The sequence below is a fragment of the Ammospiza nelsoni genome, chromosome 25 (assembly GCF_027579445.1).
Source record: "Ammospiza nelsoni isolate bAmmNel1 chromosome 25, bAmmNel1.pri, whole genome shotgun sequence".
Lineage (NCBI taxonomy): Eukaryota > Metazoa > Chordata > Aves > Passeriformes > Passerellidae > Ammospiza > Ammospiza nelsoni.
Window position 1 is genome coordinate 1,813,168 of NC_080657.1, and position 20,041 is coordinate 1,833,208.

Genomic DNA, 20,041 nt, shown 5'->3' on the forward strand with positions numbered 1-20,041 from the left:
GCCCCAAGGGCAGTGAGGGCACAGCCGCCATTGCGGCCCCTCAGGGGCTGTGCTGGAACATCATTGGCTGGGTGGGTCATGTGACTGTGCTTGGCCAATCGGGCGTCAAGTTGAGGCAGCTTGTGTTCTCCATGAGGGGGCTGAGGGGAGATGGACACAGACCGAGGGTCAGTGGTGTGGGGACATGGACACTGAGGGGCTGAGGGTCAGTGAGGGTGGGGAAATGGACACAGACCGAGGGTCAGTGGGTGTGAGGAGAGACGGACACGGACTGAGGGTCAGTGGTGTGGGGAGATGGACACGGACTGAGGGTCGGTGGTGTGGGGAGATGGACACGGACTGAGGGTCGGTGGTGTGAGGAGATGGACACGGACCGAGGGACTGAGGTTGTGGGGAGATGGACACTGAGAGGCTGAGCTGGGCCCTCGGGTCAGTGGTGTGGGGAGATGGACACAGATTGAGGGACTGAGGTTGTGGGGAGATGGACACGGACTGAGGGACTGTGGTGTGACAAGATGGACACGGACTGAGAGTCAGCAGCTGTGGAGAGATGGACACAGACTGAGGGTGAGTGGTGTGAGGAGATGGACACTGGCTGAGGGTCAGTAGGTGAGTGACTGAGGACAAGGACCTGAGCTGGGCAAGGAACTGAGGGAAGGTGGATATAGGAGCTAAGGGCAACCTTCTTTTAGCCCAGCTCTAAAACATGAGAAATTTATGTGGTTAAATTTTAACTTTGCAGCAAACGCTGAGGTGCCCAAGATCAGTCTCAGGCTATAATAACACACTGAAGTACTCACTGAAATGCTGACAGGAGCTTGCTAGGAAAACATTTGGAATTAACTAAGTAAGTGTTATTCATCTATTTTTTTTTCAATATTTATTAAGTACTTACTATAAAACAGGCCTTAAATTCACCTTGTTCCATTTGCACAGCTGTGGCAGGGGCAAGTTTCAGCTCACAGTGCTGCTCTACTGAAAGTGGGTCATTAAAAAACACCCTTAGACTGCAAACCCTTCTGGGGGTGCCAGAGGATCCTGCAGATATAGGAAATTCACGAATAAGAGTGGTGAACTGCTTGGAAAAGACCTGCATTGGTGGTTACTAAATTTACAAATCTCAAGGAGAACTGAAAAAGGCTGCAGATTGGGAGAGCTTTAGGGAATTATTACAGAAGCTTGCCCCATTCTCACTTTTGCCAAGGTTAATGGCAGCTGCTGGAGGCAGAACCTGCATGTGCATCAATGTGGCTGCTCTCAAATTCTCTGTGGGGAATTTCTGCTTTCTTGGCAGGAACCTCAGGCTACAGATGCTGCTAACAGGAAAGGAAACCCAGCATCAAATGAGACATGAGACCAAACAGTGGCTCTTTAGCAGGAGTACCCACTGGGAATGCCATTCTCTGCTCTCAGGCAGAAGGTTTCCTCTGTGCACTCCTTGAGCTTTTCTTTTTAAATAATTTAATAGTGAGCATTTTTAGTTTCTCTACCAAATGCAGGTTCTCTGATCCAAGTGGCTGGGGAAATAAATATGACTACAAAAGTTTAAGATAGTCCAGAATTACAAGAGTTGCTTAACCTCTGAGGGAAATTGTGCTGTAAAAATGTTTTTATGCTGTCAAGCACCCTAAAATTACACAAGCAGGAGAACCTTTCCAAAGTAGCTCCATGATCTTAAGTCACAAATGTCCCACTGAAATTCAAGGGACTTGGCCTTTTTATTCCTAGAGTAAGAGAGATGGGTTTAAGCAAATCTTGCATCAGTGAAAAAAATGGAAAAAACCTGACAACTGCACTTGCAGTGATTGCACTTTTATTTCCTTGGAACCACGTTGGTGTATCTTTCTATAAAATTCACAGTACAAAAAAAAAGGCAAATTCATACTATGCAAGTGCACTACAGCTGCTCTGGTCACCTACTCTACTCTGCTGTGGGAGTTCCTAAATCATGCTTTTCTCAACTAGAAGAAGCTGTAAAGTTCACTGAGAAAACAAAAATAAAAAGGTTCTTCAACAGGAAGAACTCCCCTTGTTTCCTTCACTCCTTTCTTAGGAGCTTTCTGATGTGTTATGTACAAATTAATTACAGCAAATAAAAGTGGTTTAATATTTCTCAGCTGCTCACCTCATCAAGAGTTTTTCCAAAGCAAATTAGCAATATTTGGTTTTTAAAAATCTGTATCATAGAGAACCTTTGTAGAACTGTAAATTGGTTCACAGCAAGAGCTCTGGGCAAGTCTTTGATGAAATATAAAACAATTCTTCTAAATAATTTCCAGATAATAAGTGAGCAGCTGGACTTCAATGTTCCTTTCAACTCAGGTTATTTAGTGATCCTCATTTCTGGATGACATTTAGAAGCAATTACACTCTTCCACATCTGCAAAACAACTTCTTTCAGTCCAAATGCTGCTTCTCAGGACAGAATTTTAACAACACTTCATTTTATTAAAAGTAAAATACCAGCATTGTCATTTCATCTTGAAAACAACAAGAACAAATCCACAAAGCTCTACCTCAGGTTTGGCTTCACCTTTTCCTTCACCTCCTCTGGAATTTCATCGCTATTGTGCCGGACAACCAAATTATAGGGCTCCTCCTCCCCTGTCTCTTCCCCTGACTTCTGCTCCTCCTCCAAATCCCATTTGGGCCGTTTATTTCCCGTGGAGGAGGCAGGAGAGTGTCCAGCAGGACTGAAATCCTCGGGGATGCTGTCGAAATTGGCCTGTGCCAGGCACTTGTGGCACAGCCTGTAGCGCCGCGTGCCCTGCTGCACCACGCAGCCCGTCAGCTCCGTCACCTGCCGCTTGCACTTCCTGCAGATCAGCTTGCCAGCCTGGTGGATCTGAAAGATTTCACATTCTTTAGCTTGTCAGAGTGTCAGAGAAAAGTTAAAAGTCTCTTTTCCCGGCCCAGTGCTTGAAGAATGAGCCAACTCTTCATTTCTCGCTCTCAAGGTTGTTTATTTTATCTTATCTATAAAATTCGTTCTCCTGCCTTGCCAAGATTTGCTCACCAAGACAGTTCTAAGCACTCTGCCTGCCCCCTTTTCATACTAAAAACTACATCTACAATATTTACAATTACTTCCCAATACGAGTTCTCAACTTGCCATTGCCCCTTGCTCCATCAAGCTGGCAGATTCTCCTCATACCTCCTCATTCAATTTTTGCTCAAACATCTTCCCACAAAGCACTCCAATTTTGATAAGTCTATCACTTTTAGATGAAAAGTAGCTCTGCCTAAAAATGAACAGCTAGCTTCAGCTTTGAGAGCTGTAGATTAGTTAGTTGCATCAGCAAGGGCTGACTTTGAAGCTGAGATATAAACACTTTTATAATACCCAACCAAACTCTGCTAAGAAAGGACGATTTACAGAGCAATGCACCTATCACCTGTGTTAGACAGTGAGCTTCTGTTCTAAACCAATCTGTAAGTACCACCATCACAACAGAAGATGGAGGCCAAGAAGGAGAAAGGCTGGACACTGCCAGTTCCCTCCATCCCTCCTGAACCCCCATACCAAAACCCCAAAATCTACTTTTCCACCCTGTGATTACTTCACTATTACTCTACTTGAACTGTTGTGGCTTGCTGATCTTCATCTAAGGTTGGTAATTTGCTCCATGGGTCATAATCAAACCCACAGGGGCATTTTGGGCTCTGAGACCCTGGCAGGGGTCTTGGCTGTTCAGTACAGCCAGAGGGATGTCCTGGTTCTGACACATTCAGCCTTCATCCTTTTATTTTAGACCATAAAATTGTCACAGAGAGCAACACAACTTTCCCAGGTGTCATTCTGGGCAAGGCTGTGAGAAGCTCAGAGAAAAGAATGAGAAACAATTCTTAACTTGCTGCACCTGTGGAATGTGTTATGGAGATTTGTTTACCAAAGGGTGATTTCTTGATTAGCCAACAGTGATGATGTTTTAATTAGAGAACCAATTAGGTCCACCTGCAGCAAACTCGGGTATAAAACCATAGGTTTATAATAAAGATTATTATGAGCCTTCTGTAAATGCATGGAGTCTATGTCAATTATGGTCGTGGCTTGTTGGGCTGACAGAAAATGTGCTGAAAAATTAAATTTTAAATACAAATTGCCACATAAAATCATGAATAATGAAATAATTAAATAGTAATAATGAATAATTCAAGCTGATGTGCTGCTTTGCTGGTGTTGAGTTTGAGATGCCTACCAGTGAATTAATTCACACTTTCACAACGAGCCGAGTCTTTGCTGAACACCTACAAACCAATCCTCCTAAACGCTTAACCTCGGAGGGAAATTGTGCTGTAAAAAAGGTTTTGGGGGGGTTTCCTACCGTCTGGAAGTGGTTGCGGAGGTGCTCCAGGCGGGTGAAGCGCTTCCCGCACGCCTCGCAGGGGTACGGCCGCTCCCCGGTGTGACACCGCAGGTGGCGCTTCAGGTCCGCCCGCCGCTTCACCGTGTGCGTGCAGAACGGGCACTTGAACCGCATGCGGGGCAGGTCACCTGCAGGGACAGGGCACACGGCACAGCTTCAGTGCTTTCTTTAAATAGGAAAAATCCTCAATATATTATATTATATTATATTATATTATATTATATTATATTATATTATATTATATTATATTATATTATATTATATTATATTATATTATATTATAATCATATTATGTGCATGCAGAACGGGCACTTGAACCGCATGCGGGGCAGGTCACCTGCAGGGACAGGGCACACGGCACAGCTTCAGTGCTTTCTTTAAATAGGAAAAATCCTCAATATATTATATTATATTATATTATATTATATTATATTATATTATATTATATTATATTATATTATATTATATTATAATCATATCATGTGAGTGCAGAACGGGCACTTGAACCGCATGCGGGGCAGGTCACCTGCAGGGAGAGGACACACAGCACAGCTTCAGTGCTTTCTTTAAATAGGAAAAATCCTCAATATATATAATATAATATAATATAATATAATATAATATAATATAATATAATATAATATAATATAATATAATATAATATAATATAATATAATATAATATATTATAATATAATATAATATAATATAATCATATCATATCATATCATATCATATCATATCATATCATGTGCGTGCAGAACGGGCACTTGAACCGCATGTGGGGCAGGTCACCTGCAGGGACAGGGCACATGGCACAGCTTCAGTGCTTTCTTTAAATAGGAAAAATCCCCAATATATATATTATATTATATTATATTATATTATATTATATTATATTATATTATATTATATTATATTATATTATATTATATTATATTATATTATATTATATTATATTATAATCATATCACGTGCGTGCAGAACGGGCACTTGAACCGCATGCGGGGCAGGTCACCTGCAGGGACAAGGCACACGGCACAGCTTTAGTCCTTTCTTTAAATAGGAAAAATCCTCAATATATTATATGATATTATATGATATTATATGATATTATATGATATTATATGATATTATATGATATTATATGATATTATATGATATTATATTATATTATATTATATTATATTATAATCATATCATGTGAGTGCAGAACGGGCACTTGAACCGCATGCAGGGCAGGTCACCTGCAGGGACAGGGCACACAGCACAGCTTCAGTCCTTTCTTTAAATAGGAAAAATCCTCAATATATTATATTATATTATATGATATTATATGATATTATATGATATTATATGATATTATATGATATTATATGATATTATATGATATGATATGATATTATATTATATTATATTATATTATATTATAATCATATCATGTGAGTGCAGAACGGGCACTTGAACCGCATGCAGGGCAGGTCACCTGCAGGGACAGGGCACACAGCACAGCTTCAGTCCTTTCTTTAAATAGGAAAAATCCCCAATATTTGGGATAGTTGGATGCTTATATATTATAATTATATTATATGGGTGCAGAACGGGCACTTGAAGCACATCCAGGGCAAGTCACTTGGCAGGGACGGGGCACACAGCACAGCTTTAGTCCTGAACTTTCATCAGTTTTCAGCATAAAAATCATCACAGCTCAAATTTTCTTTAAATAGGAAAAATCCCCAATATTTAGATGCTAATATATTATAATTATATTATGTGGGTGCAGAATGGGCACTTGAAATGCATCCAGGGCAGGTCACCTACCAGGGACAGGGCACACAGCACAGCTTAATCCTGTACTTCCATCAGTTCTCACTTTAAAATACACGAGAGCTCAAATTTTCTTTGAATAGGAAAAATCTCCAATATTTGGGATATTTGGATGCTTATAAATAAGTATGTATGATATATAGTATACAATGATACATAAAATCCAGGCTTTGGAAGATGTGGGAAATGGATTTATAGAAAATTTTCAAAGTTTGACAGAAGGTTTACATAGTATGTATTTAATGTAAACTTCGAGATAAGAAATGTTGATTTAGAAATGTTATGGAGTAAGATATTGTTGAGAGAGAAATTGAACTAAACTAAGTTTTAGAAAATTGTTTTATAAATAAGGGGTATATAGATTTGTTAAATATGTCTCTTGTATATCCCCCAACTTGCATTTTTATTCTTATTTAACATGTTAATTGACCACTTGATAGTGTTTTCCTCCTGACAACATTTTTTAGATATAAGGTTATCATAAATATGCAGCTGTTTATACATAGCCATCATATCTGACCCTTCCACCAGCTAATGGTTCATAGCTTTGACATTTATAATCTCTGGGTGATATATAAAGATGTCTTTAGAATATGCAGTTATGATCTACAGATGTGTTCATTTCCAAAGGAATGCACATGGGAATAAACCTGTGAGCTGGGTTCCACCCTCTCATGCAGGTGTTGGCAGAAGTTTGGGCTGGTTGGACCCCAAAATGCAACATCCCAGCAATGCCAGTGCCTCTCACGTGAAGGACTTGGATTGGGCTGAGGTTAAACTTCTCTGTGATTGCCAGATATTGGAGAGACTCAGTCCTTCGGGTCCCCAAGCCAATTACAGCCCTCAAGGCTTCATTAAACTCCACTTGGGCCCAAAGAATCAGGCATGTTTGGGTTGAAATGTACAGAATACCTGGGTCAGTCCCATTCCAACTCCCATGCCCTGTTCTGGCTTCAAAATCTCAGTGTTAGCACTAAAATGGATCAGATAAAATCCCCTATAATTCCAGGCAGGTTTCTGGTTTCCATGCAGCCACACCAATTCCTTCCAAATAACCACCTGAATTCTCCTAAATAAACCCAAACTTTTCCAAGCTGTTCCTATTGTTTACCTTCACCTATAATTCCAGGCAGGTTTTTGGTTTCCATGCAGCCACACCAAATCACCACCTGAATTCTCCTAAACAAACCCAAACTTTTCCAAGCAGTTTCTATTGTTTACCTTCACCTATAATTCCAGGCAGGTTTTGGTTTCCATGCAGCCACACCAAATCACCACCTGAATTCTCCTAAACAAACCCAAACTTTTCCAAGCTGTTTCTATTGTTTACCTTCATTCCAGCTACTCATTACCCCTAAAATCGTGGGCATTGAGGTGTACAGTTCTTCTGCCTTTAACTCCATGAACTCAGGAGTTCTGGAAAGTTCTTGCTCTAGCTGAGCCACCGACCACCTCTTGGCTGCGGCCTCTGCTGCGGGGTGATATCCAAACTCATCCTGATCCACCTCGTTCTCGGCATCAAACTCGGCCTCCTCCTCCTCCTCCCCGCTGCCCCGGGAGCTGTGGGCGGGATCCGAGGCTCCGGCTCGCTCGGCTCCGTCCGCTTTGCCCCCTGCCAGCTCCCGGTGCTTGCGGCGCTTCCTCGTGGAGCTCTGTTTCCTGCCTCTTTTGGACAGCTGCGTCTCTGCCCGCTGCAGGATCACCTGCGAGGACAGGTAGCTGCTGTAGCTGCTCCAGGAGTTCTCGTTCCCGTTGGGTTTTTCATCCGGGATGGAGTAGGAGCGCCGGGGGTTGCTCTTTGCTTTCCTTCTGGAGCGGTAAAGAGCCGGGCGGGCAGGGGTGGGCTCAGTGCTCGCACTTTTGGCCGAGAGGCTGAGGTAATGATCCTTTTCCTTTTCATTAATATCCAATGAGGACTTAATGAAGGTCTTGCAGACATTGAGGATATCCGTCATCTGCAGATAGCTGGCGGCTGACATGACTTCGATCACATTCTGACCCGTTAAAGACAATATCCCTGAATACACAAAGTCCAGGATGACCATGAACGTCTCTGGAGAGAAGACCTCAAACGTGGCTATTGTTGGCTGACTCGTCTCCTTCGAGCTCTGCGAAAGGAGCATTTTGAAGTAGCCGCTGCTGGCAAACAGCACATTGCGATGGGCTTTGAAGACCTTGCCCTCCACCAGGATGTTGCAGTCACAGAACAAGTCCTGCTTCCGCTGCTCGTTCAGCTGCTCCAGGAGGTGAGACTGGTGGGAAGAAATCTCCATTCCAGGCGGGGAGTAACGGGAAGGTTTGCTGTAAAGGAAAAAAACATCATCGTGATCATCTAAATCAATGATGCTGAATCCTAATTCAAAGAGATGAGCTCTCTTTTAAAAAGCGCTATCACATTCCTAAAGTATCTCCAATCTCCCTGCGGCCGCTACTCTGCATAACAAGAGAGAAGAAACTTAACTCCAAAAGAGGTGAAAAGATGTCCCAGCGGGATTACTCCGTATCCCAAAAGAAGGAAAATGATATCGACCAAGCCATGATGGTTCTCAGACTCCGCAAGAGAACTTGGCCCCCCCGCCCCGGGCAGAGCCGCGGCTGAGGCGGGCGGGCGCACGGCGGGCGCAGCCTCCGCCCCGGCGCACCGGGACCGCTCGAATGCGGCGGCAGCGCCCGGGGGTCGCCGCCCTCCCGTCCCGAGCCCCCGGCATTGGCCGCGGCCGCCGTCACTCACCCGCCCGCCCGGCCGAATTGGCCGCTCGCTCCCGGGCAGCCCGGGGCGCCCGACGGCGCCGGAGCCGCTCCGCCAGCGCGGAGGCGCCTCCCGGTCTCAGTCCCAGTCCCAGTCCCGCTCCCGCCTCGGGGATCGCAGCGCCCGCCAGCCCCGGCCGGCTGCGCGCTGCCCTCCGCCCGCACGGACCGCCCCGGGCCGGGTGTGCCTCCCGCAGCCGCCCGCGGGAACGGAGCCGCCCGGTCCCGCTCCGCCAGAGCCCGCCGTGTCCCGCCCGCTGCCGGGCGCCCGTGGTTACCCCGGCCGGTGCCGGTCCCCTTCCCTCCCGCCGCTCCCTCTCGCCTCCGCCGGCAGCGCTCCCGCTCCGCCGCCCCCTCTCGCCGCCGCCCGCCCCGCGCAGCCCCTTTGTGTCCGCGCCCGGGGCTGCAAATGGCGCCCGCCGGGGACGCGGCAGCGCCGGCACCGAGCGGCTCCGGGCGGCACCGAGCGGCTCCGGGCACCCCCGGACACCGCGGAGCCCCGCGCCCTCCTCGCCGCCACCCGTCCGCCCCGCCGCCCGCCCGGTCCTTCCCATGAGCGCGAAGCACAACGGCCACTCACCGGCGGGGAGCTGCGGGCGCTGCCGCCGAGCCGGGGGAACGGGCGGGCGGTGGCTGCGGGATCCCCGGCCCCGCCTCGGGGCTCGCCGTGCCTGCAGGCGCCGCGCCGCCGCTCCCGCAGCCCTGCGAGCCCGAGCGGCACAGAAACAAAAGGTATTTGCTGACGTGGGCGTTGGACAGAGACGCCCGAGGGCTGGGGACACAATTAAAGGGGCAACGCAGCGATCGCAGCCGCAGCCCCGCGCCTGCCCCGGCCCCAGCGCCCCGTTCCCCGTTCCCCACACCCACATGCTGCTCCGAGCCGCTGCCCCGCTCACACCGGGCTTTGTTGTTGCCACCTTTGTGTGTTCGCAAAGGGAAGGCGCCACCTGAATGGTAAACGGCAGAAATCCGGAGCTCCGCGGTGTAGGATTAATGATAGTAACTCGATATCGCAGCATTTTTATAACGGGATTTTTGTAGTCAAACAATGAGGATAATCCCAAAGCAAAGCGCTGCACTGTAGGAGTGTAATGCACAGATTGTCCTGTTTTCCCTTCTAGGTGGAAAATGGAATCAGGATGCTTGTTAGAAGACAAGACACTTCCAAATTCGTGCCTGTTAGATGAGATTCTTTCACTCTTTCAGTCTTTTCAGTCTTATTCCTGGAGATCATGGAATAATTTTGAGCAGGAAGCTCTGCAGTCATCGGTCCAGTCCCCTCCTCAGAGCAGGCTGCAAGAACCTGGCAAAGAACAGTTCCCATTCCCACAGCGAGCGTCGGGTGAGATCTTCAATAGTGTTTAATTTATTCCAGCAGCTAAGCCAAGATAGGGAAGGCTCTTTCCAGCCACTCCTCCCAATTTTCCTTACAAAATCTCTTGTTCTGTGCTCTTGCTCTGTTTAAATTTCTTGATGCACCAAATAAGCCTCCTCTTTGCATTTCATGAGTTAAATAGGATGAAGGGTTACGCCTCCAAAGTAGAAAGGTTTTAAGTTAAACAGTATAGAAAATATTTAACTAAATGATATTATAAGCTTTTCTTAGTGGCTTATCAACTTAAACCCATCACTCAACAGTGTTGGCACGATTTGCACCTAATGGAAAAATTCTGCAAGGCAAGGGCTGGAGGATTAGAACATCCTTTTCTTCAAAACTCAATCTTTTGGGCAGAATTGGAGATTTTTTTTCTTCTATTTAATTTTTGTACTTGTTGCCTCCGACCAAAAGTAACTAAAATAGAAGAAAGGCAGACATTGGCATGGCATGACTCTGACAGTGACCAGATGCTTCAGGGAAGAAATGTATATTGCATTATTTTATATTCAACAGAATTTTGTGGGGGTTTTTTCTGAAGTTATCACTGAAAACTTGAGATGGATCCCAAAATCCTGGAGGATGAAACATTCTGCAGAGCCAGGAGTGAGGCAAGGATACCTGCAGCAGTCAGAGTCAGCCCTCTGTGAGATCTGTGGGCTTTCAAAAGGGCCCTAAATCGATATTTTTTGGGTTTTTTTCCTTATGTCAGTTCTTTAGAACTGGAATAGAATCCAAATTACAAAAAGTTGGAAAGGGAGATTAATTCTTAACTCAGTCTTTGGAATTTTTTTTTTGTAAAGTGAGGCTACCCAACTGTTTAAGAGAAGGACAAATGACATTTTTTGGATAGCACATACAGATCTTTAAGTAATTTAATGGCAATCAAAAAAAAAAAAAAGATGGGAAATTATGTGGAAGAACTAATCAAGCATCACACAAGTCATAGATTTTTTGGGGCTGAAATAATTCTGTAAGAAACACCTGAAAAGGAAGAGAGGGATTTTTTTAATTCAGCATTTCAGCCTTTGAAAGGATGGGAAGATATTGTCAGAAAATAAGGAGAATTAAGAGACATTGATCAGAGGATGATGAACTTGGTCTTCACTCTTGACTGTGGTTTTGTGATTACAAAATAAACACAAACCAAGCAAAAATAATCACAGAATTCTTGGAAAAGAACCCCTAAGATCAAATCCAGCACTAAACCCTGTCCCTAAGAGACATAAAGATGAAAGAAACACAAGGAAATAAATAAATGAAATGGGAACATCCCTGTGTGGTCTTTACTTTCCTCCTTGAAATGTTCCTTGAGCTGATGAGGGGCAAGTGATGCTCACAGAAATATGAAGAAGACAATCAGAGGCAATGGAAGGAGACAAAAAGAAAAATACTTTCATTTAGAGAAAAAAAACAACACGGAAAATACATGAGTGTAAAATGAAGGACGTGGAAAACAGAAGGCACTTAACATTTATCTTGAATTGCAATACAAAAGGAAGGAAACAATGACCAAAATTAAGACAACAAATGTAAAAATGGTAACTTTTAAAAACCAGAAAAACATCATTGACTGTGGGAATCAGCCTTGAGCTAAACCTCCAAGCTTAATATGATACTTTAAAAATTACTACAGATACCTAGTTCTACTAATGAGAATAACAACATATAAATCCAGAAAAAAGCCCTTATTTGCCCAGCAAATCAACAATTAATCTGTGTTTAAAAAGTAAAAGTCTTCCTGTGGATAGATTGCTCCATTTGCCCGTTTAGAGCCACTTCAGATCTTGTTCTGAAGCATCTGCTCCTCAGTATTGTTAGATTTATGATCTCTAATTAAATTGAGTATTGATCCAAAAATCCCTTTGCTTCTAAAAACACCCCCACTATTAAGAAACACTTAATAGCCTGACCTTTGCAGTTGGCAGTTAAGATGTCAGGTCTGGAGAGAACACTTTATTTTCATTTTCCCCTCCCCTTTATCCATCCCCAAACAAAGCCAGCCCAATTCCAGCCACGTTTTTCCCCTGGGACAGCAGGTACTGATACCTGGGATTTGTTGTCAAACTGTTTAATGGAAAGGCAAAGGGAAACATCTATGAAATTTGAGCAAAGTTACTCCATATCCTTTGAAATCTTTCTTGTTCTGTGTATTTGATTTAGTCCAGGTTGCTCAGGAATATTTCTAAGCCATTTAATAACAGGCATTTTAGGAGTTGAAAAGCTCCAAGAAATTAAATGTCTGTTTTCACATCAAGTCCATTTTTGGGCTGCTAGCCAAGTGTCCCATAAAATCAAGTGTAAGTCTTGTTTAAGATCTTTTCATCTGAGTAATCACAAAGATTTTTAAGTTACTCCCTCCCCAAACCTAAGCCAATAAATTATAATTTTTGTAGGAACAGCAAAACACCATTTCTTGTGTCCTTGGGATGCTTCCCATGAAGAGGAGGGTGCATAATCCTTACACTGAATTTAACATGAAGTTCTCAAGTTGTCATTTGTTGGTCACCTGCAGCCTGGAATGAAAATTCTGCACTCTCTGGTCATGATGATACAAGAAAAGTTATACAGTTTTTACACAACTAAAAATAAAATAGTGACTTTTTAGCTGACCCTGGGAAGGGTTATATAGTACATATACATATATATTTATATTTTTATATATGTATGTGGGATTGTTGTGTAAGAAAGCCCAGGGTTCAGCCAAACATGCTTACAAAGCTGTAAAAAAGAAAAAAAAAATAGAATTTTCTAAATCTACAGCCATTGAGTTCCATGATCCCAAGAGCTGCAATAACACTCAGGTGTGTCCAAGGAATGCAGAGCAAGGGACCCCAGGAGCATCTCCTGCTCCTCTCCTCTGACAGTGCTGGGTAAGAAAAACCCCCCAAGCAGCAAAACCAAGCTTATTTTGTTAGAGAAATAAAATTTCTTCATCATTACCCATCTCTGTAGCCTAACTGTGGGTGAAATGACACAAATATGGTGTCTAGAACTTCCAGTACATCTTGGTTTTACTGGTACAAATTGGAAAAGGTGCACAGAATTCAATGTCCTGAGCTGGAGGGGACCCACAAGGATCACCCAAATCCAGCTCCTGGCCCTGCACCCCAACAATCCCACCATGTCTGGGCACTTTTGAGAGGTTTCAAAATATAAAAAAAGAGTATTTTAATAGTCCTTATTAAACCAACCCAGTCTGAGATCCTAATTTTGAGACAAAGACTTCTACTGCCATCAATTAATGATCCAAATTTAAATCAGTTTGATATGTTAAGCATTTATGTGCTTATTTTCTTTGAGAGAAATAAATCTTGAACATATGATCTACTAAAGATTCATCTCATACTAATAAATTTTACAGAAATCCTTTTCCAGACAAAAGTGCCAAAACATTTAAATGCTCTGTCTTAATTAGCTGCTGTTTTCCTTATTATAACATGAAGATTTAATGAAATTTGATGGATAATTCACTTCTGAACACTCAAGAGAGGTTGTCTGGTCTGGGGGGTTTTATACTTTGTTTATATAAACCCCACCTCTCTACAAGTGTAAAAAACGGGCAATTTACAATAATCTGTGACTTTTTAAAAAGTATTTAAACCTCCTTGCAAGAGGCTTTGAGATGTGCCCCATTGCCTGCTATAAAAATTACCCAGATAATAATGCAGTTTCCTTATTTCTCCATAATTTCAGGATGGATCTTTTTAACCAAACAACACATGGGGTTCTGCTATAAAAATTATCCATGTAATACTACAGTTTCCTTGTTTATCCATAATTTCAGGATGGATCTTTTTAACCAAACAACACATGGGGATTTTGCTATAAAAGTTATCCAGATAATAATGCAGTTTCCTTATTTATCCATAATTTCAGGATGGATCTTTTTAACCAAACAACACATGGGGTTCTGCTATAAAAATTATCCATGTAATACTACAGTTTCCTTGTTTAGCCATAATTTCAGGATGGATCTTTTTGACCAAACAACACATGGGGATTTTGCTATAAAAGTTATCCAGATAATAATGCAGTTTCCTTATTTATCCATAATTTCAGGATGGATCTTTTTAACCAAACAACACATGGGGTTCTGCTATAAAAATTATCCATGTAATTCTGCAGTTTCCTTGTTTATCCATAATTTCAGGATGGATCTTTTTGACCAAACAACACATGGGGGTTCTGCTATAAAAATTATCCATGTAATTCTGCAGTTTCCTTGTTTAGCCATAATTTCAGGATGGATTTTCTAACCAAACAACACATGGGGGTTCTGCTAACAAACCAGCATGGCCTCAATGACGTGTCCATAAATACATGCAAGTCTGGACCTGTTCAACCACGTGTCTCTGTAGGATCAGCTGGCAGAGGGCATTTGCTCACAGTACATCCTCCCTCTTCCACAAAATTCCCAATCCTTGTCTTCCAACTACCTAATGTTTGGTTTCACTTCCTTCTCCTCCGCTTCATCCTCGCTGTCATCCACCTGCTGGATGACCAAGTCGTTGGAGCCGTCCTCGACGATTTCCACGTCAGACCTGTTGTCCTCTCCGTAGTGCCACCTGGAATCCTTGTCCCCGTCCTGGGGGAACTCCAGGGGCGCCTCAGCCTCCAAGTCAATGCGGATGCTGTCGATGCCAGCCTCTGCCAGGCACTCGTTGCACAGTCTGTAGCGCCGCGTGCCCTCCTGCACCACCTGGCCCGTCAGCTCCGTCACGTGCCGCTTGCACTTCCTGCAGATGGGCTTGCACGCCTGGTGGATCTGGGGAAGGCACAAGGGATGGAGTTGGGCTGTGAGGTCAAGATTTACCTCAGAAACCTGCTTCCTCCCATAAATCACCTCTCCTTTCCCCTCCCTTGCCCCTTGCTGAGCACTGTCTGTCAATCCTGGCATTCCAAAAGGTGCTCGAGTGATTGGCAGATTCAAAGGATGCCCTCTACCCCTGGAAGAAGAAACACCTGCCATGCAGGTGTTCTTTGTCCCTTGAGACCTCCTCTCATGTACCTGGTTGGTGGCTTCCTACCCCGTCCCTCCCCACCTCTCCCGGGGTGTCGCACACATCTTTTATGGAAAAAGCCTTTCCTTAGGATTTTTTCTTCTGAGAAGCTGAGAGGCCTCAGGAACAAAATGTAAACAATGGTTATCTGCTGCTGTGGAATGCAACAGGTAAATCTGGGATTGATCTCAGAGTTGTTTCTAATTAATGGCCAATCACAGTCAGCTGGCTCAGACTCTCTGTCCGAGCCACAAGCCTCTGTTATCATTCCTTCTTTTTCTATTCTTAACTAGCCTTCTGATAAAATCCTTTCTTCTATTCTTTTAGTATAGTTTTAATATAATATATATCATAAAACAATAAATCAAGCCTTCTGAAACACGGAGTCAGATCCTCATCTCTTCCCACATCCTCAGACCCCTGTGAACACGGTCACACTGGGGTTCAAAGGAACAGCAACCAAGCAACCACAGGGTTTGGGAAGTTCTGTTGGAGCTGTTGCTTTGTTTTGTGGGCCAGAATAAAGCTCTGGATCAAAACTCCATCAGAACTGACTCCTTTCCTTCACCATCACCTTAAAGCTTCTCCACAGAGGGAAACCTGAGGAGCAGCCCTTGTTGTGGGGGAAGCTCCATCTCGCAGGATGGAGTTGTTAAGCATCCACATATGGGGTTTTTGGGAGATGACTGCTGTAGGAAAGGCATTTTGTGCTGTTTTTGTGAGCCAGCAAAGGCTTCCTGAAGATAAGGAAAGCCCCATATCTCTCTCAAGGAAGACACCAAAGCTATCCCCATGACAAGGTGATGGAAGAGAGAAAGTTAAAAGATATGACGTGGCTCCTTGTTCACCTATTGAGAACTTCATTTCTTTCTTATGACCAATGGGCAGTGAATGTGTCTGCTAAATAAATGTAAATATCTTGAAAAACTATAAAGCCAACATGTTGCTATAATAAATCTCTATTATGCGCCCTTCTGATGGAGTTTTGGTGCTTTACACTGTGTTGCACTCTATAGGGACAGACTGTCACTGTCACATTTCCTGAAAAATCCCTTCACCAGGATTTCTTCTCCTGGGAAGCTGAGAAGCCTCAGAGAAAAATGAAAACAATAATTATCTGATCAGCTTCTCCTGTGTTTTGCTGCTTTGGAATGTGGTTTGGACATGGTTTGATTGGTTTAATGTGAATTGTTTTGCCTTAATGACCAATCACTGTCCAGTTGTGTCAAACTCTGAGGAGAGAGTAATGAGTTTTTCATTATTATCTTGTTATGCCTTCTGTCTGTATCCTCTCTCTATTCTTTAGTATAGTATTCTTTAATATAATATAGTAACATAAAATAATAAATTAGCCTTCTAAGAACATGGAGTCAGATTCACCATTTCCTCCCTACTAGGGGGGACTGAGAAAATACCACACACAGCATTGCCTCAATTTGAAAGACATCAAACACTGAACTGCACCAGCCCAGGCACAGTAATTGCCCACTGGAGCTCTCACAGGCTGCAGAGAGCAGAACCTCTGCAAGCCATCAATTAGCCAACAAATTCCTCCCCTTTCCTGCAAATTATCCTTCAATTCCACTGCAACCAAACCAAATGAATTTTCTATTCCCCTCTTCTTTACGGGAGTCATTAGATCAACCAGATACACTCACACTGTGTTTAATTAGCTAGATTTACACGTTAAATAAATCATGCAGCTGCTAAAAATACTCACAGTTCGGAAATGGCTGCTGAGGTGATCCAGCCTGCTGAATCTCTTGCCACAGGCCTCGCAGGGGTACGGCCGCTCTCCCGTGTGGCAGCGGAGGTGACGCTTCAGGTCAGCTTTTCTCTTCACCACGTGGCTGCAGAATGGACACTTGAACCTCATCCTGGCCAGGTCATCTGTCAGAAAATAATGGGATTAAAAATAAAAAAAAATCATCAAATCGTTTTTATCAAAATCACGTCACGTAATGCCGTAGGACAAAGTGTGTTATGAGAAGAACAGCACATCGCTTTTATTAAAATAATATTCATGGGTTGTTTGGGGCACAAAGGTTTTGTGTGTGCCTGTAGAACACACAGGAGTGCAACAGAGGAGGAGAGGACCATTGGCTGTATTAACACAGACCTGGTAAAGCCAGCATGGACAGGGCTTGGAGCAACCTGGGACAGTGGGAGGTGTCCCTGCCCATGGCAAGGAGTGGAGCAAAATGAGCTTTAAGATCCTTTCCAACCAAAACCACTCTGTGATTTCATGAAAATGAGCTTAAGAATATCCCAACTTACATTTATTTTTAAATTTAATACCCCAGCTACTCCAAGAACTCAAAATTATTTCAAGATCATGAGTTCAACTTTCCATACACACATTTCTGGACAATACATCTGGTTTTTTGGCAGCTGTGCTTTCCTATTGAGCAAGACCTATTTTCTCAGAGCCAGAAGAGAGGATTCTCAGGTGTCTCAACCCCACTCACCTTCAGCCCAGTTGCCCATGACTCCCAGGATGGAGGGCATGCTCCCGTACTGCTCCTCAGCTTTGGAGGACTTGGATTTACTGGAGGAGCGAGGTGATTCGTGCTCCTGCTGGGACACAGCCAAGCCCCTGGGCATCACCTCAGCCCCCTGGCTGAACTGGTAACCCACGTGAGGAGCTTCCACCTCGGTGTCAATGTGAACCTGCTCCTCGGGCGGCGCGGCGTGGCCGGCGGGCTCGGCAGCCCTGTCCTCCAGCTTGCTTGATTTATAGTGGGGGATGTCTGCAGGCTGCTGCAGCCCCAGGTGCCGGGATTTCTTGATGGAATCCTGCCGCTGCTCGTGTTTGGACAGCTGCTGCTGCTGCTGCTGCTGGGCATTTCTCTGAGAGCTGGGGTAATAGTTGAAATTGCTCCAAGCGTTGCCGCCCATCATGCAAGTCCCAGGGTCTGGGCTGGAGTGGGGATGTGGGGGGCTGCTCTCTGCCCTCCACCCTCCGCTGTACACACAGGATCTCTCCACGCCGTTGGAGCTCACATCTTTGTCTGACAGGCTGAAGTAGCGATCCTTCTCCTTCTCGCTGATGTCCAGCGAGGACTTGATGAAGGTTTTACACACGCTGATCACATCGGTCATCTGCAGATAGCTGGCGGCTGACATGACCTCGATCACATTCTGACCAGTGAGGGACAGTTTGCCTGAATACACAAAATCCAGGATAACTGTGAAGGTGTCAGGAGAAAAGGCCTGGAAAGTGGCTGTGGTGGACTGACTGGTCTCCTTCGAGCTCTGCGAAAGGAGCATTTTGAAGTAGCCACTGCTGGCAAACAGCACATTGCGATGGGCTTTGAAGACCTTGCCCTCCACCAGGATGTTGCAGTCACAGAACAAGTCCTGCCTGCGCTGCTCATTTAGTTGCTGCAAGAGGTGAAACTGATGAGAAGAAATCTCCATCCCAGAAAAGGTGAAATGAAACGTTGCTCTGAAAAAATGAAGAAAATTATTACATTCTTGACTTCAATGCCGTGTAACTCAGCCAAAAATGTCAGACCCAATTTAAAAGCTATAATAATACCATTTCTTTATTTATTCCAAATAATAGCATTCCTTTAAATCTACAAATATATTTGTAAACTACGATATGCTCAACCACGGATTCATTTTCCAACAGGACAAGAGGGATGACAAAGCCAAGCCCGCGTTGTTTGGCACAGACGGGTGAGCTCCAGCCGGGAGCATCCCCGTGCCCAGGCTGCGGGGCTGGATGCGGGGCTGGAGCCGTGCCGCCCGCTGGGGCTGCGCAGCCTTCCGGCAGCTCCGGGAGAACCAGGAGCCAAGAGCAGCTGCGGCTGCGACCGCGGCCGAGCCTCGAACCGGCGCTTCCGCCTCGCCCCGCTCCGCCCGGGCCCCGCTGCCGACAGCTCCGGGGGCAGCGCCCGGCCCCCCCGGCATTGGCCGCGGCCGCCGTCACTCACCCACCCGGTCCCCGGGACGCCCGACGCTGCCGGAGCCGCCCGGTCCCGCTCCCACCTCGGGGACCGCAGCGCCCGCCAGCCCCGGCCGGGCTGCGCTGCCTTCCGCCCTCACGGACCGCCCCGAGCCGGGCGCGCCGCCCGCGGGAACGGAGCCGCGGCTCCGCCGGAGCCCCCCGTGTGTGTCCCCCCCGCCCGGTGCCCGGTGCCCAGCGCCCGGTGCCGCTCCCGGCCCGCCGCCCGCAGCCCCCTCCGCCTGCAGCGCCCCCGCTGCCGCCGCCCGCCCCGCGCAGCCCCTTTGTGTCCGCGCCCGGGGCTGCAAATGGCGCCCGCCGGGGACGCGGCAGCGCCGGCACCGAGCGGCTCCGGGCGGCTCCGGGCGGCTCCGGGCGGCACCGAGCGGCACCAAAGCGCCCGTGGCCGCTGCGGAGCCCCGCGCCCTCCTCACCGCCCCTCACAGCCCGGCTGGCTCCGGGCGGCCCGTTCCGCCCCACTCCCAGCGCCCTGCCCGGCCTACCGGCGTGCGGGAGCCGCCACTCACCGGCGGGGAGCTGCGGGCGCTGCCGCCGAGCCGGGGGAACGGGCGGGCGGTGGCTGCGGGATCCCCGGCCCCGCCTCGGGGCTCGCCGTGCCTGCAGGCGCCGCGCCGCCGCTCCCGCAGCCCTGCGAGCCCGAGCGGCACAGAAACAAAAGGTATTTGCTGACGTGGGCGTTGGACAGAGACGCCCGAGGGCTGGGGACACAATTAAAGGGGCAACGCAGCGATCGCAGCCGCAGCCCCGCG

The 20,041-nt window shown here is 46.1% G+C and overlaps 2 protein-coding genes across 4 annotated transcripts; both read right to left on the minus strand.

The window, feature by feature from the left end:
* Window positions 1–1,852: 1,852 nt before the first annotated feature.
* Window positions 1,853–9,716, minus strand: LOC132083832 (zinc finger and BTB domain-containing protein 8A-like). 2 transcript variants are annotated; one of them, XM_059488745.1, is made up of 4 exons: window positions 9,522–9,716; window positions 7,524–8,494; window positions 4,326–4,495; window positions 1,853–2,845 (listed from the first exon to the last, which is right to left on the minus strand). In XM_059488745.1, the coding sequence occupies exons 2-4, from the start codon at window positions 8,464–8,466 to the stop codon at window positions 2,513–2,515; spliced, it is 1,446 nt and encodes a 481-aa protein (XP_059344728.1). In that variant the 5' UTR covers window positions 8,467–8,494; window positions 9,522–9,716; the 3' UTR covers window positions 1,853–2,512. The 2 variants fall into 2 exon arrangements, with proteins under 2 accessions (XP_059344728.1, XP_059344729.1); XM_059488746.1 differs by lacking the exon at window positions 9,522–9,716 and adding an exon at window positions 8,655–8,783.
* A 1,971-nt stretch (window positions 9,717–11,687) lies between these two features.
* ZBTB8A (zinc finger and BTB domain containing 8A) lies at window positions 11,688–19,943 on the minus strand. 2 transcript variants are annotated; one of them, XM_059488761.1, is made up of 4 exons: window positions 19,799–19,943; window positions 17,788–18,767; window positions 17,040–17,209; window positions 11,688–15,084 (listed from the first exon to the last, which is right to left on the minus strand). In XM_059488761.1, exons 2-4 carry the CDS (start codon window positions 18,737–18,739, stop codon window positions 14,752–14,754), a joined length of 1,455 nt encoding a protein of 484 aa, XP_059344744.1. In that variant the 5' UTR covers window positions 18,740–18,767; window positions 19,799–19,943; the 3' UTR covers window positions 11,688–14,751. The 2 variants fall into 2 exon arrangements, with proteins under 2 accessions (XP_059344744.1, XP_059344745.1); XM_059488762.1 differs by having other exon boundaries at window positions 19,775–19,886.
* Window positions 19,944–20,041: the final 98 nt, after the last annotated feature.